The sequence below is a fragment of the Aethalodelphis obliquidens genome, unplaced genomic scaffold (genome assembly GCF_003676395.1).
Source record: "Aethalodelphis obliquidens isolate GAN/ISIS:26980383/991018 unplaced genomic scaffold, ASM367639v1 scaffold8, whole genome shotgun sequence".
In the NCBI taxonomy this organism is placed as follows: domain Eukaryota; kingdom Metazoa; phylum Chordata; class Mammalia; order Artiodactyla; family Delphinidae; genus Aethalodelphis; species Aethalodelphis obliquidens.
Window position 1 is genome coordinate 60,529,574 of NW_020837952.1, and position 25,966 is coordinate 60,555,539.

Consider the following 25,966-nt stretch of genomic DNA (forward strand, 5'->3'; position numbering starts at 1 on the left):
ATTTGCCGCCTAAATTGTTACAGGCCTACAGCATAGGCCTGACTTGTCTGGCTGAAAAAAAGTTTTGTATCACGTACGCTAAATATGACTAAAGAAAAGTAATTAACAGATCTTCTGTAGGAAGGTCTATTTGGTTTCTGCCCTGATGCAAAATCATATAGCTCACTGTGACCTTACCTGTGCACAGCAAACAGGAGAGCCAAAGCTGCCACACACTTTTCTCCCCCCGACAAATTATCCATTGGCATGAACCGTTTGCCTGGGGCCACACAGTTATAGCTAATTCCCTCCAAGTAAGGCTCTTCTGGGTTTTCTGGGCTAAGAAATGCCTGAAACACATGTTATTTATTTAGCAGCATCAGAAAAGCTATTAGTAAATTTCAACATGGAATTGCAACAGAGTTTAACTACAAAATACTCTTGGTTAGATTTTCTTCCATTTTGATGGAAAAATATCAATGCCTGTAAATAATGTATTTAGCTCTATCTATATGTAATCACAGACAGCAAGGGTGTCTGGGGCGGGGAGTAGAGGGAAAGCATTCTAACATAAAGGATAAGGCCTTCCCATCAGGCTGCCATTCAAAGCTCAGAAGCATACGCTGCAGTCTTACTAAAACAATCTTCATTCAGTTCTTTCATTGGTCCTTTCATCAAATCTTTATTGATGAATCCTGTCCTTTAGTCTTACTTTACTGAAAATAAGTTATTTTTGGTGAAAATTCTAAATATATGATTCAGGATTACCTCAGTCATAAAAGAATCCCATGAGAAAGAGGGAAAAGCAGATAGATCAGATCAGATCTACATCTTTAGTCCACATTCAAGTCCACAGTATTTGCTGTGGATGCTGATCACGGAATGGAGAGATTACAAGGGGCACATCTAGATTTGAACGCTGCCTTTAGTTCTTTCCCCCTCCTTTGTTACTCTGGGCAACTCCACAGACCCCAGATCAACCATTTTCCCCAGATCATCTACATCACCCTAACTTTACTACAGAGATGGCTCTATAAAATCAAATTAGTACAGGTGACAGAATTCCAGAACTGAAAGAGAACCTGGAAACCAAATGCTCTAACCCACTCATTTTGCAGATGAAGAAGCAGGACCAGAGAGATTCTGACTTGTCCAGGCTGGTTAGTGGTGGAATGAGTAGGACCTAGAACACAGGTCACTGCAATGACCAATTTCCATGAGCTGACTTTGCCCGGTAAGTGGGTCATTCAGATAGTGTGGTGGCGATTTCCCACCAGAAAAAAAACACACCACCAATAACACGAAGTTCCCACTCATATTTGAGGTGAAAAATACGTACTTGGGCACTGTTGTTTCTGCAGAGCTTCTTGTAGATCTGATCAATTGCGACTGAGACGTGCTCAAAACATTGGCTGAACAGATTGTATCTCCTTTTTTTCACCTGTTCAAACTCTTGCCTACATATTCTGGCTTCCTTTCTGCTGGCCTCAAAAGCTAAGAGAGAATCAATGTTCTTTATTTTGGAGACCACCAAGGGCTTCTCTTATTTCACCTTTAAAGCATAAAATATTTTTTAAACTAGATTTTGAGTTTGGTTGTCTTGAGTAAAATCTACCTTCAAAACACCTCAACTATTATTAATTCCAAGAAAATGACTTAAAACTGATGAGCCCTTTTTCTGGTAGGGCTGATTTTTAAATAATAATAACAAACTCCAACAGAGTATCTAATATGCCTCTTACGCTGGTATGAAATAAGACACTATTCTAAAATAATCAATACACCTGTCTTTAAATGAAAGCAGAACGCTTTTCAAAAGGAAGGAATTAGTGATTCAGTATTAAAAGTACATTACTATAAGATAATAGAGGAAAAAAAATATATAATAAAAACAAAGGTACAATTCAGGGGGGATTATTAGTAAATGTTATAGAAATCAAAGCTCCTAACACCCATGAATATGATATTGCTAACAACTAAAGCTTAATTTCACCGTCTGTGTACTCCTGAAACTTGTCTCTGACAGTCTTTAGGTTCTCCGGGGCTCTGAGGTTTGGGGCTGCTGTCCTCAGCAGGACATCTTCCTGGGATGCTACTTGTTGCCGTAGGAGTCTAAGGTGGGCCTCAATTTCTTTATCAGATTGTAGAGCCTATTATTGGCAAAGAACAGCAATGGTTAGCATGCCGTTTAGATCCAAACTGCTAAGGTACAATAATTAGGCACAGGGCCCTTCGGGATCTGGCCCATCTCCCTCCGCATCCACTCCTGCCCTCCTTTGCGGCCCTCTCTGAGTCTGCAGTGCGGTCAGGTCACACTGCTGTAGCTTCCTGAAGTTGGCTGTGCTCTTTCATAGCTCTAGAGTCATAGATGCTGCTCTCTTGGAACGCGCTGCACCTTCATCTTTCTTAATCTGGCTAAAAAAGTAACAATTCACGTATCACTTCATTTACTCGTTCATTAAAAAATATTGATCATCTACTATGTATTAGACACTGAGGATTCAGTGATGAAAACTATTCTGTCCCTGCCCTTAAAGAGCTCACAGGGAAGTCAGACATGCAAACTGGCGTCTGCAACAGCGCGAAACCCTCCACCAGGCAAGCACAGGTATTATGGGGCAGGCAGAAGGGATCCAACCCATCTGGATGGGTAACACTTAAGCTGAAACCTAAACAATGAGCAGAACTAACTTGAGTGAAGCGAGAAGGGAAAAAGTGATGTAGGCATCACCTTCCAGGAAAATTTTCTTGACCCCCTCCCAGAGGGGTTAATTAATATCTGATAAAGGTGACATTTTAATTCATTGGGAAAAGAATTATTTAGAAGATGTTGAGTAAACTGGTTAACTTACGTACCTTTTAAAAAACAGATTCTTACCTCATACCATATATAAAGATAAATTTCAGATTAATTAAATAGGTGAGTGAAAACAAAAAAATCACTAACAGGAAGAAAATATTTATAAATATTTAGTCAGTAATGTCGTGGGGAAGGACTTTCTAAATACGAAAGCACTGAATAGACTATAAAATAGATCAGAACTTTATTCTGATTGCCAAAAGTACCACAAGTACAATGAAAAGAGCCCAACAAATGTAACAAAATGTATTAGAAACATCTGAAATTAAAAGATGTGGTAGCTACTGCTACTTGGTGTCCATTCTCCATTTCTTCCTTTCTAACAGAGCCCATGTTTGACCATCTCCCTCATACGTCCCAGGAACCCTGCTTGGTCTAAAGCTAAGTCCATCCCACCCCCAACAGTGATTGGTCAGGAATGAACATGTGACCCAATTTAGGCCACTGTGATGAGAGGACAATTGGTAGAGCTTTGTGGAAAAGCCTTTCTTCAATCTTTAGAACAGCACCACTACAAAAGGCAGTCTCTCTCTTCTCTGAGGGTTGTGGTTGGGTGGCTGGAAGGCCAAGAAAGGCTACAGTCATTTTGCCCTCATGAGAGAAGCAGCTTCAGGACGAAGTCAAAACACAAAGCAAAATATGGCTATAGGGTTAAGAGAAAGAGTGAGAGCTGCTAAATTAAAGAGACCATGAAACTGGATTCCAGGTTTGTGCTCTGTAGCTGTGAAGTATTTGTCGCCTACTGAGGGTACTGCACTGGGACACAGACAGGGCAATTCAGGATGCTGGAGTATGTTGGCTACTTTTGTCTATTTCAGGACTTCTCAAAGACTTTATTATTCATTCTGAATCTCCAAGAAGGGAATAGACTTTCAAAACACTGACAGAAGCTTTTCTTCTTTGGCAAGACATTTCATGGTATTGGTGTTCTACAGAACACACAGTAAGAAACGGTGATATAAAAACTTTAAATGTTTTAAACATTTTATGTGTAACCTATTTAGACTATTTCTTAAAAAACCATTAGGAAATCTACTTTCTCCCCTAAATTTATGCTCTATCATCTAAAATTATTCTGCAGTATTTAAGTATTCACTATTACCATGAGTTAGTCATGAACAACAGAAATCTTTCAATTACCTTCAAATCCTCTCTTAGAGAGCTGTAGTCTATCTCAATGGCGGCTTCTTTTTCATATATATCCATTGTTGCCTGGGTACTTTCTGCTTCAGGTCCCAACTGAAAAACATGAAGCCCTTCCCTTGTTATCTGAAATGGCGATCTCTACTCATCTGTCTGTCCCAAGGCCTCCAGTTGATTGCCACCTCATGCAGATTGAAAGTTAAAACCCTTATGTTGGCCTGCAAGGCCATGATGGTCTGGCCTCTGCTTCCCCTTTAACTTTACTTTGCGCCAGTCTTCCTGGTACTCGCTTTGCTCCCACTACACTGGCCTCCTTGAACAGACCAGGCACACGTCCACCTTAGGGCCGGCACACTGCCCTCTGCCTGGACACCCTTCCCCTAGATGTCTGCATCTCTTCATCTTCTACGTTGTCTGCTAACCAGCTGCCTTCTCTCAGGACATCCATGGCCTCTGCATCTAACATTGCAAACTCTCCTCCACCAATACTCTCTATGCCCTTCCCTGCTTTATATTTTCTTTAGCCTACAGCATCACCAAATACATAAATATTTTATCTGTTTACCATTTTGTTTCTGTGCCTATCTCTCCCCTAGTAGAATGTGAAGGAAGGGATTTTTGGTAGTTATACTCACTGCTGTGGTCTCAGTGCCTAATGCAATGCTGACAACATAGCAATATATTTCAATTTCAATATATATCACTCTGAATGGAGAGAGGAATAGGAAAGAAGGGACAAATACATGAGCACTTACTCAGCTGTAGGCTGGTCTTTGGTGTAATGCTGATACCAAAAACAAAGACTTACAAATTAAGAGAAAAAAACCCCTTTGTCACTCACTCTTTTCTAGACGTTCTCAGCTGAAACAAACCCAATAAAACTACTTTTGGAATTAAGTCTATATTTTATGTAATATATTTATGTTAAAATGGTTCACAAGGAAGTGGAACTTGAATACAACATGTAATGCTGAATCCCTGAATCTCATGGTTCCTGTTGATGTGATTCAACATCGTGTTTTTTATTAAGCTTCTATATGAGTCATCTGATGCCTTGTTATTCAAAGTGTGGTCAGTGGGCCAGCAAGAGCGGGCCTCGCCTGGGAGCCATTAGAAATTCAATCTCTTAGGAAACAAGATCCCCAGATGCTTCATGTGCACAGTATGGTTTGGGAACCAGTGATCTGGTATAGTCTTCCCCACAATAGAAGAATCTTCTATGAGAATCCTGGCAGATGTAGGTAACTTACCCTCTGTCTGCACACCTCCAATGGAAGGGAAATCTCAGGTTCTACCTTACAATGGTTGTAAGACAATGATTCCTTACAACTGTCGTAAGACAATTAATTCTATTCGGCGATCCTTGTCCAGCCCTCTGGAGAGTCACAATTTATACCTAATGCCTTTTCTGTTTTGGGCTTTATACACTACCTTGTATAGCACCCCTATCACATGGCTGCTACTAGATGTCTTGTAAAATTTTAATCAGGGAACTCCCCACTAGAGGCCCTCCCTCTTTCTAGTAGGAAGTGTTCCCTAGTAGAAGAAATCTGACTCTGTCCTAAATCCCCCAGCCCTAGTATCCCCCTTAGGACCAAAAAGAACAAGTAGGGGCCGTCCTCTATGACAGACCTTCTTCTCTTCGAGGGATAACCATATTCTCCAAGACTTCTCTTCCCAGCACGACACGGTTGGGGCCTTTTCACTATCGTGGACACTTTACTCTCAAAGAGCACCATGCTTAGCACGCGAATGCAGTGTCCCAGTGTGGCTTGATCAGCACAAAGTGGAGCAGAACTATCACTTTTTCTTTTTAGGTAATGATTCACTATTAATCCAGCTTAAGGTATTAATACCTGCTTTGAAAGAGCCCACTATGAATATGAAAGTCGTTCACGCTAATAAACAAATAATTTCACACTCATGATGGGCATGTTGGAGAATACTTCTGAAAGTTCACACTAACTGAAAGAATAGGACCAAAGCAGCAGCAGGAGTACTTAACCAACAGCATTTACCTAGATGTCAGTCATTACAACTGCTTCTTCCTCTGCACTATTCTATGACGAACCTCTTCTAAAATTACACTGCCTTTTAAACAGACTTTCCATTTCTCTCTATATTATTGTGAGTACTGTTTTTCTGCTCCCATCCACTTCTGCTGTTACAGATGCCTCCCTTCCCTCTCTCTGCACCCTTAAGAGCAGACACGTGGCCCTGAATGAGCCAGAGTTCTTCCCCAGGATTCTTCTAACTGAGAGGGGGCAGGGGAGAGGTGTCTTTCCCCTCTGGTCAAAGCTGGTGGCTACAGCTGCAGCCCCACGAGGAAAGCTGATCTGAAAAAATAAAGCCAATACATACTGAGCCAGAAAGAGTTCTTGACAGTGTTCAAATTCCTGGACCGAGTCACGTATGAGACTGCCTCCATTCCAGCCCTAGCCCTTTACCTGCCTTTTCCCCCTTTAAAGCCATCTGAGTGGGGTTCAGGACACTTGTGGCCAGCAAAGGGTCTTCTCCTTTCCTTATCCTTTCCTTACCTTCTATCTGGGATGTGATCTCTGCTAAAATAGAGAAAAAAGACTTTTGGCCGAGCTGCGCAGCTTGCGGGATCTTAGTTCTCCATCCAGGGATCGAACCCCGGGGGCCCAGCAGTGAGAGCACCGAGTCCTAACCACTGGACAGCCAGGGAATTCCCAAGAAAAAGGATGTCTGAGTATATCACACCAGAATTATGCTATGAGAAGTGGTCAATATTAGCAGGAGAAAAACTGTTTTATAGTTACTTCAAATTGAAGAACTCAAAGGACTGAAGGCCTCTTCTGGAGTAGAAATTGGATGGAAATGCATGGATTTCTGACTGCGGGCAGAGCAGAAAGGGGAGGAGGGATGTGGAAGGGAGACCACAGAGATTCACTAAAGAACTCAGAGATAATCTGAGAGGTAAAAGAAATAACTATTTTCACCATCCTCTGGATTGGCTAACAGTAAGATATTCTTCCTGAACTGTATAGGCATATCTTTCTTAACATGAGTGACAGAACTAAGGGTGTATAAACTTCCAGCCTAAAGAGTACTGTGCGATACAAATGTGACGAGGAAGAAAGGAAAGAGGCAAACAGAGAAGCGTCCACCGCTGGCCGACGCTGGTCTCGCCCTCTGGCTCCGTGGGGCCTGCTGTTGCCTCCCCTCCCCCACACTCTCACCACCTGGACAGACTCAGTGAGGCACGTTTCTGCTGAGAGAGAACCACCTCAGGTTGTCAGTGAAGGTGCAGAGCAAGACCCCTCCACACACCGCGGACAACATTACCAGAGTACAGAGAAGTGCTCACGCCAGCAGGCCACTGGCACCTGGCCTGTGGCTCACACCGCCTCCCCAGCACCCCTAACTCCAACAGGTTCAAGTCTCTGACCCCTCTTGGGCATCTGTGCACAGGTAAGAGACTCTGGTCCATCCTGTGGGGCTCAAAGGACATGGATTAGCAAGAGAAATAGAACTGCACAAAATGCCCAGCCCTGTGGCATGAGGACCATCCTGCCCTTTTTCCCTCCCAGAGACGTTTTTTCTGCCCCTAAAGGAGCTTCAGAACAAGAGAAAGAATCTGTATAGATGCAACTTCACTAAGCAGCCAAAGGCCTTACATTAAGTTCCACACAACTGCACATATTTTAAAATCATTTGCTAGAATACCTCCACTTCAATGATGTCATCCAGTGACCCCAACAAAAGAATTATTTCAATGTCTTGGACTTTGCAATCAAGCAACATGTTATGTTTCTCTAACCGCTTCTGTTCCAGAGAAGTTTGAAGGATTACAACTTTTTTTTGCCATTTTCCCACTTCCCTGTAAATACACAGATATGAAAAAGTGATTATATTTTACTAATTATGTAAAGTTGCACCAAGGAAGAAAAACATGTTATAAATGTACATGAAAAAAAAAAAGATTTTTTCTTATGAGTGCTGTTAAGTTGCAGGGTTAGCCCATGGATGCTTGTAATTTAAACTTCAACACTCCTGATAAAGGCCATGAATATAATTATTTAATCCAAGGGAGGATTTTCAATAATAAACATTATTACTTTAATCAGGCTAGCACCAATACAGTGCTTTCCTAGTTACCTTATTTTTGTTTTAATTAATTAATTATTTTATTTTTGGCTGGGTTGGGTCTTTGTCGCTGCACGCGGGCTTTCTCTAGTTGCGGCAAGCAGGGGCTACTCTTTGTGGCAGTGCGCAGGCTTCTCACTGCGGTGGCTTCTCTTGTTGCGGAGCACAGGCTCTAGGCACGTGGGCTCAGTAGTTGTGGCTCGCGGGCTCTAGAGCACAGGCCCAGTAGTTGCAGCACGCGGGCTCAGTAGTTGTGGCTCGCGGACTCTAGAGCACAGGCTCAGCAGTTGTGGCACGCGGGTTTAGCTGCTCCGCGGCATGTGGGATCTTCCCAGACCAGGGATAGAACCCGTGTCCCCTGCATTGGCAGGCGGATTCTTAACCACTGCGCCACCAGGGAAGCCCCACTTACCTTATTTTTAAAGCTGTACAATTTTTCAAGCTGCATTTCTCTTTCAGTATAAGTTCTACATTTTAGAACATCAAACCAAGAGAAAGAGTCTCTTAGCAAGAGAAATGTCTTACCAGTTAAGTCATTATGCACCTGACAGTCTCAACTTTTTTTACTGCCACCACTAATGTAATGCCTTCTATCTTAATGAGGGCTTGGGAGTTTTACCAGTTGAAACAAGGTGGAACTTTAAAGAGGACCCAGAAGAAGGACCAGAAATGAAATTAAATAAATTAAGAATTATATGGTTTTTAAAAGTCTGATGACAGAGATGTGGTTCTGTTTAAACTAAATACGAGTTTTAAAAAAAAATCAAGAGTAAATGAACTTATTTCCGCTCAAAAATTTTAGACAAAGAATTTTCTGGCTGTATCTTGAAATACTAAAGGTCTTTGAACATTGTGGGAAATTGTGAAATGCCAAGAGGCTGAGCAAAAACAGAGCTCATTTCATCTGATCAATGTTTGTGTCAGTCACACAGGAAAGCAGATGTCACTGTGGTGCAACAAGCCAGCTGACTCAAAGTGTTATTGGTCATCATCATGGCAAACATACCTGCTTATTGTGTAACAGGTACTGTTCTAAGTACCATATGAACACTCACTTATTTAATCCTTACAACTATTCTATGAGGTAGGCACTATTATTATCCCCATTTTACCGATGAGAAAACGAAGGCACAGTAAATAAGCGGCGAAACTGGGGCATGGAACCATGCAGTGTAGTTCCAGATTCTGCGCCTCACCTGCTATGCTTTGTCACACAGACAGACTAGCAGGAGACTCCCCAACAGGAAGGTACTGGTGTCAAGGGGATTTAGGGAAAGGAACTCTTTACATAGGTCCATGTTTTCACCCACCAAAAGGAACTATTCACTCTAAACAACTAACCACCTCTCTTGGTTTTCCCCAAACTGCAATGCTTGATAGGTGTGATGTGGGACCAAAAGCAACAAAGGGTGTATATTCAAATAATAAGACTTCCTATAATAAAATTCAAATTGATGGTAAACATCTTTTAAACTCTGATAAACTTCTTAGTCACCTATCAACTGCCAAAAACTTCTTCCGTTCCTCTTCAATTTGAGCTTGGACTTTCTCAGTGTTGGTAATCTGAGTGACAACTGTGTCCTTAAGTTGCTGCCGTTTCTCCATGAGTTCATCCACAATTTTCAGACAATTTTCTTCAGCCTGAATGGAGATGATTTACATTGTAGATTTACCATCTTCCACATTAATAAGGTCAATAGATCATTTTATTATTAATACAACAAAACCAGCCATTCCAAGGTAAACCCCTATCCTGTAGGCTGCCTGAACCTCTACCACAGAACGTGACCCACCCTTGTTTACACTTCCGGGTAATCACTACCTACCTTTCTCTTTCACTTCGGAGTCATTTCTCAGCTTGCTGCCGTCTGATTTCTGTTTCCACTGTCAGTGAAAATGTCCTTGCTACCATGACCTCTTAATTGGCAATTTTCCAGATTCTGACCTCTTGAAATTGCCATTTTCCAGACTTTACCTTTTCGACAACTTTCCTCACTTCCTTCTCCCTCCCTCTCTGGGGCTTCTGTAACACCACCCCTTCTGGCCTCTTCATAACCTATGTGGCCTCTCCTTCCAGAACTCCATCCTCGCCCCACTGCTCTTCACTGCCTTCCTCTCTGGTTGGAGCCTCACCCACTCACATACGGATTCAATTTACTCCCCTAAACCGGCCTAGACTTCTGTTATCTACGTCCTCTCTAACTACCTGCTGGAAATTGCTATTTAGATGTCACACAGGGAAGTCATGCTCCACAGGTCCAGAATTTTCTCTCCTTAATCTCTCCTCCTATCCACCAAGTTAGAATTCAGGACTCACCGTGTCACACCCCTCCCAATATCTAATAATTCATGAAGCTGTGTGGACTGTACTTCAAGTATTTCTCAAATGTGTACCCTGCCCCCACCTTCTATCACTATTAGAATTTTTCAGGAACTCAACAAATGTTTAATCATGGAAGAAAGTGATCATTTCAATGACTTCAGCCACCCATCATTAATTACCTTCTTTAGGTTATCGATGTCTTCTCTACCTTTCTGGATAGTTTCTTTTAATGTGTTAATCTTATTCAGTTTTTTCTTCAGCTGATTGCGACTATATTCAAGTTGAACATTAAGCCGAGTATTTTGTTTCTCAAATTCTAATCTAGTATAATAAAGTCAAGCATTACAAGTGGTAAACAGAGTCCTTCAATTATTTAAACTCTTTTTTAGTTTTTATTATGGAAAATTTCAAACAAATACAAACATAAAGGGAATACTATAATGAATTCCCATATAGCTATCACCCAACTCTAATAAAGTATCAATTCATGGTCAATCTTGTTTTATCTATAATCCCACTCATCACTCCTTCCCACCACTGGATTATCTAAAGCAAATTTCAGACATCTTATAATTTCATCTATAAATATTTTAACATGTATCTCCAAAAGTGAAGTGATTTTTAATACATAACCATAAACTACTATAGGTAGAAATGATAATAACATCTTTAATATCAAAATGCTATCACTGCCAAATTTCCTGGGTCTCATTAATTAAAAAAAAACTGCATCAGGATTCATACACTGCATATGAATATGTTTCTTAAATCCTTTAAAATCTATAGTTTCCTTCCCTTATCTTTCTCTTTAAGTAACAATTCATATGTTTATTCTTATTTAATTAGCCAATCAGTCTTTTCAAATAGCTATTCATTCACAAACTCCAAACTTGGGAATTTAAGAACATGTTCCTTCCTGATGTACTTTCCTACTTTGCTAGCTTCATAAAGTCCCCACAAAGAATTCCAGCATCAAAAAGACAGTCTCTTCAACAAGCGATGCTGGGAAAACTGGACAGCTACATGTAAAAGAATGAAATTAGAACATTCTCTAACACTATATACAAAAATAAACTCAAAATGGATTAAAGGCCTAAATGTAAGACCAGAAACCATAAAACTCCTAAAGAAAAACATAGGCAGAACACTCTTTGACATAAATTGTAGCAATATTTTTTGGATCTGTCTCCTAAAGCAAAGGGAAGAAAAGCAAAAATAAACAAATGGGACCTAGTTAAACTTGAAAGCTTTCGCACAGCAAAGGAAACCACTGACAAAAGGAAAAGACAACCTACTGAATGTGAGAAAATATCTGCAAATGATATGGCTGATAAGGGGTTAATATCCAAAACATCCAAACAGCTCATACAACTCAACATCAAACAAACAGCAAGATTAAAAAATTGGCAGAAGATCTGAATAGACATTTTTCCAAAGAGGAAATGCAGGTGGCCAACAAATACATGAAAAGATGCGCAACCCTGCTAATCAGCAGGGCAATGCAAATCAAACCCACAATGAGATACCACCTCACACCTGTCAGAACGGCTATCATTAAAAAGAACACAAATAGCAAATGTTGGCAAGGATGTGGAGAAAAGGGAACCCTTGTACACTGTTGGTGGGAATGTAAATTGGTGTAGCCATGGTGGAAAATAATATGGAGATTTCTCAAAAAAAGAACTAAAAATAGAACTACCATATGACCCAGCAATTCCACTTCTGGGTATAAATCTGAAAAAACAAAAACTCTAATTTGAAAAGATACATGCACCCCAGTGTTCATAGCAGCATTATTTACAATTGCCAAGATATGGAAGCAAACGAAGTGTCCATCAACAAATGAATGGATAAAGAAGATGTGGTTTATATATACAATGGAATATTACTCAGCCATAAAACAGAACAAAATTTTGCCATTTGCAGCAACATGGATGGACTTGGAGGGTATTATGCTAAGTGAAATAAGTCAGACAGAAAAAGACAAATAGTGTATAATATCACTTATATGTGGAATCTAAAAAATACAACAAACTAGTGAATATAACAAAAAAGAAGCAGACTCATAGATATAGAGAAGAAACTAGTAGTTACCAGTGGGGAGAGGAAAGGGGGGAGGAGCAATATAGGGGGAGGGGACTGAGAGGTGCAAATTAGTAGTTATAAAATAAGCTACAAGGATATATTGTATAACACAGGGAATATAGCCAACATTTTGTAAAAACTACAAATGGAGTATAACCTTTAAAAATTATGAATCACTATATTATATACCTATAACATATAATATTGTACATCAACTATAACTCAATAAAAAAGCCGTATCTCTAAAAAGAAGAATTTCAATATCAACTGTAGCTCATACTTTCTCCACCCACTCTCCCTCACATAGCCTGCTAATATAATCATTCATTTAAGAAACATTTTAAAGCACTAATTGTATCAGATACTGTGCTAAATACTAGTAATACAAAGGCAACAACAATAATGATAAAAAACAAAGAGTCATATTTAATGAGAGGTTACTATATGCCAGACACCGTTATAAATGCTTTTACATGAATTAACTCACTTAAGTTATATGACTCTCTGAAGTTGGTAATACCACTATCCCTATTTAACAGTTGGGGAGACCAAGGCACAGAGAGTTAAGTATCTTGCCCAAGGCTACCCACTTAGGAAGTGCTGGAGCCAGGCATGACACACTCAGGCAAGGGCCAAAGAATCCCTGCTCTTAATCACTGACCATGCTGCTTGTACGAGCGGTTAAGAACAAGCCCTTCAGGGGTTTATTTCTGCTGCGGGAGGCAGACGCCCAGGCTGTGTACGAGTGGAACACTTCTTCACTTGGCTCCAGGATACCACTTTGGCTTTCGTCTCCCCTCACTGGCTGCTCCTTTGATAGTTCCTTCTTAACTCCTCAACTTGCTTACATAGCCTAGGATCTCTTCTCTCTTCTATCTACATTCATTCCCTTGGTGCTCGTATCCACTCACACGACTTTGAGTGCCATCTGTGTACTGGCAACCCCCATTTATATCTCCAGCCTGGGCCTCGCCCATGAATTCCTAACTTGTATGCTCAACTGTCCACTCTACTACACCTTCAACTGGATGTCACAGGCACCTCAAACTTAATACCTGGGACACATAATGGATGAGCTACTGTAAGTAATAAGAGGCATTAGCAAAGTTATCAGATGTTAGATAATTTAAAATTTGATACCATTTTTCTAAACCAGTAGAAGGCAACTAGGAAAATATCATAAAAATAGATACTAGTCATAAGAGGAAAAAAACTACAAAATATCTAGAAATTAAGAAGACACAAGATCTTTATGGAAAAAACTTTAAAATTTTAATAAAGGATAGAGATGATTAGAATAAATGAAGATATATTCTATGTTCTTAGATGAGAGTACTTAATATTTTGAAGATGATCTCCCCAAATAAATCTATAAATCCAGAGCAATCTCAATCAGAGTTCCAGTTGTATTTTTATGATTGATTGGCAGAACTCCTTAGCAAGAAACTATATTGAAGTTCAAGCAGACTACAGAACAAGGAATATGACAGGGATAAAAAGGGGCATTTTATAAAGATAAAGGGATTAATTCAGCAAAAAGACATAATGATCCCAAATATATATGCACCTAATCACAAGGTTTTAAAATACATGAAGTTTAACTGACAGAACTGGAAGAAGAGAATGAGAGATCCAAAAGTACTTAGAAATTTCAACACTCCTCTCTTAGGAAATGCTAGACCAACTAGACAGAGAATCAGTAAGTACACAGAAGACCTAGCAACACCAATCAACTTGACCTAAGCGCCACTCAGAAAACACTCCACCCAAAAGCACAATGCATATTCATTTCAAGTGTACATGGAACATTTACTAAGATACAATACATGCCATGCTATCAAATAAGTATCAATCAATTTAAAAGGATTTAAATAATGCAAAATATATTCCTTACCACAATGGAATTATTAAAAATCAGTACCAGAAACATATCTAAATCCTCCCCCCACCACAACAATTTCTATTAAATTAAATAACGCTTCTAAACACCCCACAGGTCACAGAAAGAAACCACAAAGGATATTAGAAAATACCTTGAATGGAATGAAAATGAAATAAAACATACCAGAAGCAGTGGGATGCAGCTTAAGCGGTACTTAGAGGGAAATAAACAGCTTACATGAAAAGAAGAAAAGTGTAAAATAAATAAAGCAAGCTTCTACCTTAAAAAGCAAGAAAAAGAAGAGTAAATTAAACCCAAAATAAGTAGAAGGAAGGAAACAATGTAGTTAAGAACAGAAATCAACAACACAGAAACAGATAAACCATAGAGAAAACCAATGAAGCCAAGAGCTGGTCTTAGAAAGGATCCAAGGATCCAAAGGACCTCTAGCTAGACATCAAGAAGAAAAAAGACAAGACAAACTAGCAATATCAGGAATGAAAGAAGGCACATCAGTACAGATCCTACATAAATTGAAAAGAATAAAAAGGAAATATTAATAACTTTGTTAATAAATGTGATAACTCACATGAAATGCACAAATATTCCTTCCAACACACAAACTACCAAAACTCACTCAAGAAAAAAGATATCCTGAATAGCCCTGTATCTAATAAGGAAACTGATTTTGTAATTTAAAAATCTCCCATAAAGAAAGGTGGGTAGCCCAAGTGGCTTCACTTGAAAAATTTACCAAACTTTTGGGAAAGAAATAATATAAAAACTCTCCATGAGAAAACTCTCCATGAGAAAACTCCATTTTATGAGTCTGGCATTACCCTGATACAAAAATGTGACAAAGACATCGCAAGAAAAGAAAACTATAGGGCAATACTCTCATGAATATAGATACAAAAATCCTTAACAAAATTTTAGCAAATCAATCCAAAATATTTGAAAAGGATACTACAGCATGACCCAGTGGGCTTCACCCAAGGTATGCTAAGTTGGTTTAACATTCTAAAATCAATCAGTGTAATTCACCATATTAATAAGCTACCCCCCCAAAATAAAACCCAACCATACAATTATCCCAAAAGATAGCAGAAAAAGTATTTGACAAAATTCAACACTCATTCACGATAAAAAATTTCAGCAAACTAGAAACAGAAGGGAACATCCTCAATCTGCTAAAGGGCACCTTAAAGTTAATATCATACCTAAACGTTAAAGACTTAATGCTTTGCCCCTAAGACTGGGAATAAGGCAGGATGTCCACTCTCACCACTTTTATTCAGTACTGTACTGGAGGGCCTTGCTAGTGCAATAAGACAAGAAAATAGAAGGCATACTAATTGGAAAGGAACATATAAACATGTATGTGTATGTATATTTTCCCCCTTATTGTCATTTGTCTTCTCATTTTCTTCAAGATGCTTTTGCCATGCAAAAATTGTTTTTAAATTTCTATACATTTGCAGTTTATCAATCTTTTCTTTTATGGCTTCTGGGGTCTGTCATACTGAAAGATCTTCCCTAATCTGAGATTATTTTTTTAAATTTTCTTATGACTTATTCTAGTAATATTTTTATGCTTTCATTTTATTTACATTAAAATATTTGATTCAGCTGGAATTAAATCTGAGTCTAAGGAATGATGTAGGGATTCAAGCAGGTTTTTTTCCAGGATGCTAACAAATGTATTCCAACTGAGTTACTGAAAAGTGTATCTTTTCTCCACTGATGAAATGCACCTTTATTTTAAATCAAATTTCCCTTATAGATCTGAGTATATTTCTGGACTCTGTGAGCCAGTACCTCAAGATTTAATTAAGATAGCTTTATACTATGTTTTAAAATCTGGGAGTTCTAGTCCTTTCTCATTACCTTTTTCATATTTTTCTTAACTAGTTCTGAATGTGAACTCTAGAATCACCTTATCCAGTTAAAAAAAATCTTGTCCATACATGTATTGAGATGATATTTAAAGTACACTATAGATTAAATTAGGGAATACCAACTTCTTTACAACATTGAGTCTTCCTATGAAAGAACTAGTTTGCCTCTCCTTTTAATTCACATTTCTGTATATAATTCTCAGTCTTGTTTGAAGGTTTCTTTATATATTGCTTTCACATCTTAGTTTATTTATAAGTAGTATTTTACCTTTTTCCTCTCTACTATAATTGGGATATTTTCACCTAATATATTGTCTCCCTGGTAGTTTGTTTATAGAAAGGCTACACAATTTCATCCATATATGGATATTTACAGAAAACTAAATAAATTTTAATAACCACTGTGTAATTATTTCCCCATTCTCTTATTTTGTATATTTGTGCTTTCTCTCTTTAAAAAATTGTGGAATAAAAGAATTAGATCTCTTTATTAAAATAGGAATGATTACTAGCTATTTCTTGACAAACTGAAATGAAGACTACCTCTGGCAAATTCCTTTAAATTATGAAATAATAGTTACATTTCTATAAGAGTAACTGCTTACCAACATCTTTTAATAAAAATACCTTTTTTGATCAATTTCTTGTTGCTGTTTAACATGTCTGTTCTCATATTCACGAATATTTTCTACACCAATTTCTTCACAGAAGTGTTGAAAAATATCATCTTCAACCTTTTAAATTATTTTAAACCAAGTGGTTTAATAATTAATTTTAAGAAAATACATAGACAATGCTTAAATCTACGTTTTTCCCACCAAGATTTTCCTGGTTTAGGCCAAAGACTAATCCCAACAAGCATCACTGTACTCTGAAAAGTCAGTGCTTTCTCTTTCTTTAACTCCATAAACTACGCTTACCTATTTTCAAATTTCTTATTCTGAAAACTAAGTAAGAAAGCTCATAGCTGGCCTTTTAAGTGTTTTGCCCCTATGAAGTGTTTAATACAAAATCGGAAGTATTTCATTCACCAAAATATAACATGCTACATAAATACATAAAATATTCTTTATATTTGAGTAATACTTTATATTTGAGTAATACTCTTTATATTTGAGTATATTTGAGTCTTAAGCAGTGTAAAACCAAGAGGACTGAAGCATAGAATTAAGACTCAAAACACCTGGAACAACTAGAATGAGCCATATCTAACAAAATAACATTTAACATTAATATTTTTAAAGCCCTGCATTTATGTACTATTATAGGATAAGAGAGACTTGTTTTAACAACAGGACATGTTAAAAAACTTTCAGATTTCAGTTTAATATAAATTAAATATGAAAGTGATATGACTGACACAACAGTAAGCTATAAATTGTATAAGTAGATAATCCAAGCCATGGAAAGTTATAGTTCTATGTGCAGAGTTCCAGGGTACTCTGAACTGGTCAGATAGTATTTTTACATTATTTTTTGTTCTGGGCATTGACAAATAACAGAGTACCCAAAGGCTGGTTACCAGAATTGGTCTTAGATCCATAGTAAATGTAAATAACTAGGGAATTAGGGGTATTTAACCTGGAAAAGAGATAATTAAGGGGCAACATAAGTGTAGTTTCAAATCATGTGGTAAAAGGCAGAACCAGAGGCAATGGGTGAAAGTTATTGAGCGATGGTGTGACAAACAACTTTTTAAGGATTAGGGATAAGCAACAGCGGAATGAATTAAACCAGAAAGTGTCTGTCACTTTATAAGCAGAGGATAGATGATCATATCTTTGGTGCCCCAGAGCCAAGCAACTGTGCCTGGCATATAATAAATGTTCAAGAAAAAATTACTGAGTAAATACACAACCTTAAAAGATGACACAAATGACAAAGTTCTTTCCTTCTTGGTGTTAAGGGCAGTGAGAGAAAGAAAGTGGCTGCAAATTTTACAATGGACAAGGAGAGGCTGGAGAGCTGAAGAGAATAACCATGTATACTAGTCATTTTCTCTTGAGATTAGCAATAGTGGTTCTCAAAAAAACACAAGGAAATTAATTTGGCAAACCAATAGAACTTAGCATTTATCAAACTTTGCTTTAGCACATATTGAAGAAGCACTAAATTTGGTATCTGGTCTAGAACTATATTCCACATGCCATTTAGTAATAATATATCATTCATAACCTTATGTATCTTTCCTTCAAATTCCTCAATTCTTCGTTGCCGTTGTTTGATTCCTTCACTCAACATAGTACATTGAGACTCAATATTTAGCAGTTCACTTTGTAGCTGAGATTGTTCCTGATTACAAAAGAGAAAAAAATGTCTTTTTAACATGGCCATTTTAGCTTTATATAGTGAAGCCAAAAACATGATAGGTATCTTTCAGAATAAAAAGAGAATCTGTAAGATAAGGTAAATTCAGGTACAACTGGATAACAACATTAACAACCATAAAAATAAAGTAACTTAAAGAACTATAATATACCTCAATCATGGGGAAAAGTATAAAAACTACATGGTGCTTTATAAATGTAATTCCTGAAATTCTATGTCCTGGTTCTAATTTCCATCAAATTTTATGTAAGTCTATGTTACCTGGTAAAAAGCAGCAAGGTGCTTCTTTTTAATTATTTCTAGTTCACTTTGCGAATATTTGAGTCGTGTATGAGTTCCTTGTACTAGAGTCTGTATTTGTTTCAAATCTGCTTCCTTGCGAAGTGTCTTCATTAAATCCTAAAAAGGAAGGGAAATATAAAAATATTTTATAACAGACAACACTTTTACTTTTCACAGTGCTTTCATATGACATAATTCACTGCTTTTTACATATAACCGCATCCACACTCCACCTGCCCTTCTTCTGATACTGGGCAATTAAGTACATAAGTCATCTGGAGTAACCAAGATGCCATACAACATCCTCAAAAACCTAACTATCTTCCTAACAGGAAATGGGCATGAAGATGAGGAATGGGGAGTGCATGTTCCACCCAAGGCACAAAAATGGCATAAATGAGATCATATGATATGTGTTGCCTTGTTTTTAGTGCATCCTTGTCTTGCCTCATCCATTTCCTTCTCCCTTCACCCACCCTATTACTCAACCAAATTAACTTGCTAGTATATGTTCTTCTGTGTTTTTACTCCAAGTCCGTACATGAAAACGTGTATACATACTCACCTATATATGTTGTTTTTTTCAGTCTTGTTTTACAAATTTGGAATCACATTAAACATGCTTTTCTGCCTCCTGCTTTTCTCATTCAGCTACTCACAAAGGTCAACTGATAAAGCTCTAAATTCAGTCTTTTAATGGCTGTGTATTATTCCACAGTGTGACTGTAACAAAATTATTTAACTCTTCTCGTAATGATGGGCATTCACTTGGTTTCCAGGTTTTTGCCAACACAAACAGTGCTGCAATAACATACTTGTATGTATACCCTTAAATATTGGTGTTTTTATTTCCATGCAATAGATTCCCCAGAGTGAGCTTAATGGGTCAAAGGTATTCATGTTTTTATTATACTAGCTGGTACCAACTGCTTTCCCAAAGGCTACAATTCACATTTCTATAAATAACGTTATGAGTATGTGTTTCTTTACAACTCTACCAGCATATACATTTTCCCCAAGTCTTACTGATATGTCTGAAGTAACACTAATTTAATTTGTGTTCCCCTGAGTACTATATTCTATATTGAGCATTTTTTCATGTTTACTAGCCATATGGATTTCTTCTATGAACTGACTACTCTTATCCTTTGCCCAGATGTTTCTATCATGTCTTTTTCAAGTCATTTATAGAGTTCTCTGATACTGCAGAACCTATAGTCTTCATTTTAAACTTTAAAAAAAATGTATCCTCATTTAAAATATTTTTTAATTCAAATTTTCAATCTATCTGGAATTTATTTTTATATGTCGTATTATGGGGCACAAAATTACTTTCCCTAGATGTGCCAATACCATTTACTAAATAATCTAACCTTTTCCCACCAAACTAAAACATCATTTTAGTTGTATATTAAATTATCACATATACTGGGCCCTATTCCTGAAGTCCTTATTCTTTTTCATTAATCTGCCCATTCCTATGCCAATACCACCTCAGCTTGGTTACAATGGCTTTTCATAGTATTCTGTATGCTGGTAACATACAATACTACCACAAGTTCTACCACACTCTCTTTTGTTATACCTATTTTTTGACTAGTCTCAGGAAATTCTTCCTTTGTAAGAATTAGAGGATCATTTTATCAAATAAAAAATTCTTGGTTTTATATATATATATATATATATATATATATCTTTTATTTTTTTTAACTGCATTTTGTCTTTGGTGCTGCGTGGGCTTTTCTCTAGTTGCGCAAGCAGGGGCTACTCTTTGTTGTGGTGTGCAGGCTTCTCATCGCGGTGGCTTCTCTTGTTGCGGAGCACGGGCTCTAGAGCGCAGGCTCAGCAGTTGTGGCGCACGGGCTTAGCTGCTCCGCGGCATGTGGATCCTCCTGGACCAAGGATCGAACCCGTGTCCCCTGCATTGGCAGGCCAGGGAAGTCCTCTTGGTAATTTAAAAAAATTTTTTTAATTTATTTACTTATTGATTTTTGGCCGCGTTGGGTCTTCGTTGCTATGCCTGGGCTTTCTCTAGTTGCGGCGAGCAGGGGCTACACTTCGTTGCGGTGTGTGGGCTTCTTATTGCTGTGGCTTCTCTTGTTGCAGAGCACAGGCTTTACGTGCGTGGGCTTCAGTAATTGCAGCACGTGGGCTCTGTAGTTGTGGCTCACCGGCTTAGTTGCTCTGCAGCATGTGGGATTTTCCCAGACCAGGGATTGATCCTGTGTCCCCTGCACTGTCAGGCGGATTCTTAACCACTGCACCACCAGGGAAGTCCCCCCTCTTGGTAATATATATATATATATATATATATATATATATATTTTTTTTTTTTTTTTTAAAGGAAGCAGTCTCTCCTTATGACTTTTGAGTGGTCTGTTCTCCTTTTTTTAAAAAAATTAATTAATTAATTAATTTATGGCTATGTTGGGTCTTCGTTTCTGTGCGAGGGCTTTCTCTACTTGCAGCAAGCGGGGGCCGCTCTTCATCGCGGTGCGCGGGCCTCTCACTATCGCGGCCTCTCTTGTTGCGGAGCACAGGCTCCAGACGCACAGGCTCAGAAATTGTGGCTCATGGGCCTAGTTGCTCCGCGGCATGTGGGATCCTCCCAGACCAGGGATAGAACCCGTGTCCCCTGCATTGGCAGGCAGATTCTCAACCACTGCGCCACCAGGGAAGCCCTCTTGGTAATATTTTAATTGAACTTGCATTGAAGTTACATTAATTGGAGGACTTCTAACCCAAGAATGTAGTATGTCTTTCCTTTCAGTTGTTTTGTCCTTCAATAAGATTTATTTTTCTAATAGTTACTGTGCCTTTATACTTATCTTTATTCCTATTGTGAGCAGGAATTCCTATTCCTATTATTCCCTTTTTAGATGCTTTTTGATAGTATAGAGAAAAACTACACAGTTTTGTTTATTTATATAGCCCTTCCATTATCTTATTAAATCTAGTAGTTTTTAAACTACAGTCTTATTATCAGCAAAGAGTCAATTTTTCTCTTCTTTTCAAAAATTTATACAAATTATTTCATTTTGTGACTATATTTAATATAACTTCTAAGATCATGTTAAATAATAACAGTGATAGCCCATATCTCTACTTCCTGATTTTAACTAAAACAGTTTTTATGTTTTACCATTTAGCAATTATTTCTGTTAGTTTTGGGTAAGAGCTATTTTTTATTTTATTGAAGTGATTTCCACCAATTACTCTTCTACTTAGAATTTTAATTAGGACTAGCTGCTGAACTTTATCAAATGCCTTTTTATGTATGATCATATGATTTTTCTCCTGCCTTTAATTTGTTAATGTAATGGATTATGTTGATCGATCACTTAATACTGAAATACCCATGTATTCTTAGAAAAAATTCCATTCAGCAGATGTATTTTTCTTTTACTACATTGCTAAATTCTCTATAGTAATATTTAATTTAGAAATTACATATTTATACTCACAAGGGAAGCCAGTCTTTAGTTTTATTTTTTGTAGTATCTTTATAATATTTGATATTAAAGTTATACTGGGGCTTCCCTGGTGGCGCAGTGGTTAAGAATCTGCGGACCAATGCGGGGGACACAGGTTCAAGCCCTGATCCGGGAAGATCCCATATGCTGTGGAGCAACTAAGCCCATGCGCCACAACTACTGAGTGTGCACTCTAGAGCCTGCGAGCCACAACTACTGAGCCCATGCGCCACAGCTACGCACCTAGAGTCCATGTTCCACAACAAGAGAAGCCACCGCAATGAGAAGCCCACATACCGCAACAAAAGCGAAGAGTAGCCCCTGCTCGCCGCAACTACAGAAGGCCCACATGCAGCAATGAAGACCCAACGCAGCCAAAAGTAATAAATAAATAATAAATTTATATTTAAAAAAGTTATACTACCTTTAGTAAATAAACTGAGAAGTTTCCATCTTTTTCTATGATCTAGAACGGCTTATGTAACATTAGAATTATATTAGACAGAACTGAGCTATAAACCCATCTGGTCCCAGTCTTTTTCTTTTTTAATTGTGGCAAAATATACATAAAATTTACCGTCTTTATCATTTTAAAGTGTACAGTTCAATAGTGTTTAAGCACATTTTCATTGCTGTGCAACCAATTTCCAGAACTCTTTTCACCTTGCAAAACTTAAAACTAGACCCATGAAACAACTCCCCATTCTAATCCCCCAGGCCCTGGCAACCATCATTCTACTTTTCTGTCTCTATGAATGAGACTACTCTAGGTACCTCATATAAGTAGTAGAATCATACAGTATTTGTCCTTTTGTGACTTGCTTATTTCACATAGCTAACATCTTCAAGAGTCATCCATTTTGTAGCATGTGTTAGAATTTCCTCCCTTTTTAAGGCTGAATAATATTCCATTATATGTAGAGACCATATTTTGTTTATCCATTCATCTGCTGATGAACACTTGGGTTGCTTCTACTTTTTGGCTATTGTGAATAATGCTGTTATAAACATGGGTGTACAGGTATTATTCCAGACCCTGCTTTCAATTCCTTGGGGTATATACCCAGAAGCAGAATTGCTGGATCATACAATAATTCTATTTTTAATTTCCTGAGTAGCCACCACACTGTTTTCCATAGCTGCTGCACTATTTTATATTCCTGGAGTCTTTTTTCAATGAGAGATCATTCAACTAACCATGGCTTAAAAAAATGTGTTTTTTTTTTTTTTTTCTCACACAAAAGCAGTCTACAGTGATGCAGCTCAACAATGGCATCAACTTTCAGCTTCTTTATACAATGGTTTTTATACTCAAGCTTGCTGTTTCTTGGTGCCAAACTGCTGCTGCATCTCCAAGCCTCTTGAATGCGTTCCAGTCAGGAAGAAGAAAATGCAAAAGATAATACCAACATTCCCATTTATATCTCCAAAACTGCCACAGGGCCACCACTAGCTACAAGGAAAGTTGGGAAATCAAGTTGCTTTAGTTTTTTATGATTCTACAATAGAGGCAAGCAAGGAAGGAAAAGGTTGTGGATAGGTACTGGGCCAACCAACTACACCACTGCCTGCCACTGCCTCATTTTTCAAATGTTCCACTTTTTTTCTGGTCGATCTTGGCAATTTATATTTTTCTGAACATCATCCTTACAGATTTTCAATTTTTTTTACTATATAATTATTTGCTTGTAAGATTCTCTTAAAATTATTTTAATTTTCTCATTCCTGATCTGTACATGATTACTTCTAACTTTTCTTCCCTTCATTGGAGTTGCAAAGAGTTTATCTATTTTATTAGTCTTTCAAAAGAACCAGCTTTAGATTCATTTTTCCCTTTTCTATTTGGAGTTTTCTATTTAGTTAATTGCAGCTTTAAAAATTTCCGTTATTGCTGTTTATTTTGTGGTGGTTCTAATTTTTTAAAGTAATAAATTCCCTTATATTTCATCTTTCTTCTTTAATAATGAAGGTATTTTCCTTTTGATGTAGCTTTACTGTATCTCAAAGATTTTGTATTCACCATTTTCAAGACATTTTGTAACTTTCTTCTTGATTGCTTGTTTGATCCCCAAACTATCTACAAGTACGTTTCTGAATTTTTATGTAGACAAAGATTTTTTTGGTCACTATTTCTATTTCATTAAATTATGATCAAGATGACGAATAAAAATCTCTACTTTAAAAAAACTATTGAAGTTTCCATTGTGGACAAGCATATGATCAGTTTTTAGTGTTTCATAGTTATTTTAAATAATATCTCACATTTATTGAGCACTTATTGTTTTGTAAAGTTTACATTAACCTACTTAATCCTCTTAACAATGCTATGAAATAGGTACTATTATTATCCCCATTATTATTGATGAGAAAATTAAAGCATAAAAGTATTTAAGTAACTTACTCAGAGTCACACTGCTAATAAGTGTTAGAAATAGAATCTGGATTTAAGCTTATTGATTGTATTACCAATTCCGCTAAGTTACTGTTTTTGTCTACTAGATCTGTCCAGTTTTGAAAGACATACAGTGAAATGTTTCACTATAATTTCATTTTTATTAACTATCCTTGCTTTAAATATTTAGGTACTATGTGCTGCAAAGAGGTTTAAAATGGAAATCTTGTTTTTTAATATATAATGTCCTTCTTTATTCAATTCATTCAATAAATATTTATTGAAAGCTTACTATAGGTGAGGATTTTTAACCTTAAAGTTCACATTGTCTGATATTGTCACTCCTGTTCTTTTTTGTTTGCGTTTGCCAGGTGTTCATCCCATAATTTTCAACATTCAATTTTAAGACAATTTCTTACAAATGACATTTAGCTGAGTTTTGCCTTATTTTAAGCTATGATGATCTTGGTCTTTTAATGGGAAACTTAAATCCACTCATGTTTACTGTAATGACTAATAAACAAAAATTTTATTTCCTCCATCTTACTTTTTATCTTTTATTCTTTTCATGCATTATTTTTGTTATTTGTTCCTGTGTTAGTGTACTTTTAAACACTCTAGTCCCACCAAGATACAATCTTTAGAATATTCTTACTTCTTCATCTCCTCACAGATAAGACCTCTGGAACATATTTACTTCTGTCTCCATCTCTAGTTCCCAGGTTTTGCTGAGTTAGTTTAGCACTATTCATTTATTATAATTAGGTCTGTTCTAATCCATGTGTTGCTTAGAGTACTTTCTCTGGTATTTTTGTCACATGGAGTATGTGCATGACATTATCTCTGAATCTGCTTATCTGCAGATTCCTGAAAGGTAAATGATATCTTGGGATGTAGCCCTTTTCCCTCAGTTGCCTATAGCTGTTATTCCAGTCTCATCTAGTTTTGTAGTCGGATACGAGCTTGATTTAAAAAAAAAAAAATACAAGGAATATTTTTTAAAGGGGGGTGGCGTATTTTCGTATTTTAGCCTTGCCTCTAAAACCTAGGACTTCTGTATTAATGTGTGGCTTTTCTCATTAAACCTACATGGAACTGCGTGTGTCCTTTCAATTGGTAAATTAAGGTGGATCCTCAGTTAGAGACATTTCTTCTTTTTTGTTTAATTATTTCCTCTCCTCTGTGCTCCCTTTCCTCTTTCTGAAACTTAT

The 25,966-nt window shown here is 37.3% G+C and overlaps 2 protein-coding genes across 4 annotated transcripts in view; one reads left to right on the forward strand and one right to left on the reverse strand.

Annotated features, from left to right (window-relative positions):
- The window catches only part of SIRAL2 (SIR2 antiphage like 2), a 37,804-nt gene extending 36,462 nt beyond the window's left edge, over nucleotides 1–1,342 (forward strand). The window contains exon 9 of the mRNA XM_027107953.1: nucleotides 1,098–1,342. Within this exon, the coding sequence (XP_026963754.1) occupies nucleotides 1,098–1,126 (29 nt within the window). The 3' untranslated portion in view covers nucleotides 1,127–1,342. The remainder of the gene's footprint in view (nucleotides 1–1,097) is intronic.
- Nucleotides 1–25,966, reverse strand: part of SMC1B (structural maintenance of chromosomes 1B) — an 86,500-nt gene that overhangs the window by 7,540 nt on the left and 52,994 nt on the right. For 2 of the 3 annotated variants that reach the window (XM_027107943.1, XM_027107942.1), the window contains exons 13-22: nucleotides 18,870–19,007; nucleotides 18,456–18,572; nucleotides 16,908–17,014; nucleotides 10,595–10,736; nucleotides 9,588–9,733; nucleotides 7,673–7,826; nucleotides 3,980–4,078; nucleotides 1,973–2,129; nucleotides 1,319–1,473; nucleotides 178–329 (exon numbers count right to left, since the gene is read on the reverse strand). In XM_027107943.1, the coding sequence (XP_026963744.1) occupies nucleotides 178–329; nucleotides 1,319–1,473; nucleotides 1,973–2,129; nucleotides 3,980–4,078; nucleotides 7,673–7,826; nucleotides 9,588–9,733; nucleotides 10,595–10,736; nucleotides 16,908–17,014; nucleotides 18,456–18,572; nucleotides 18,870–19,007 (1,367 nt within the window). The remainder of the gene's footprint in view (nucleotides 1–177; nucleotides 330–1,318; nucleotides 1,474–1,972; nucleotides 2,130–3,979; nucleotides 4,079–7,672; nucleotides 7,827–9,587; nucleotides 9,734–10,594; nucleotides 10,737–16,907; nucleotides 17,015–18,455; nucleotides 18,573–18,869; nucleotides 19,008–25,966) is intronic. The other variant, XM_027107944.1, reaches the window with a different exon arrangement.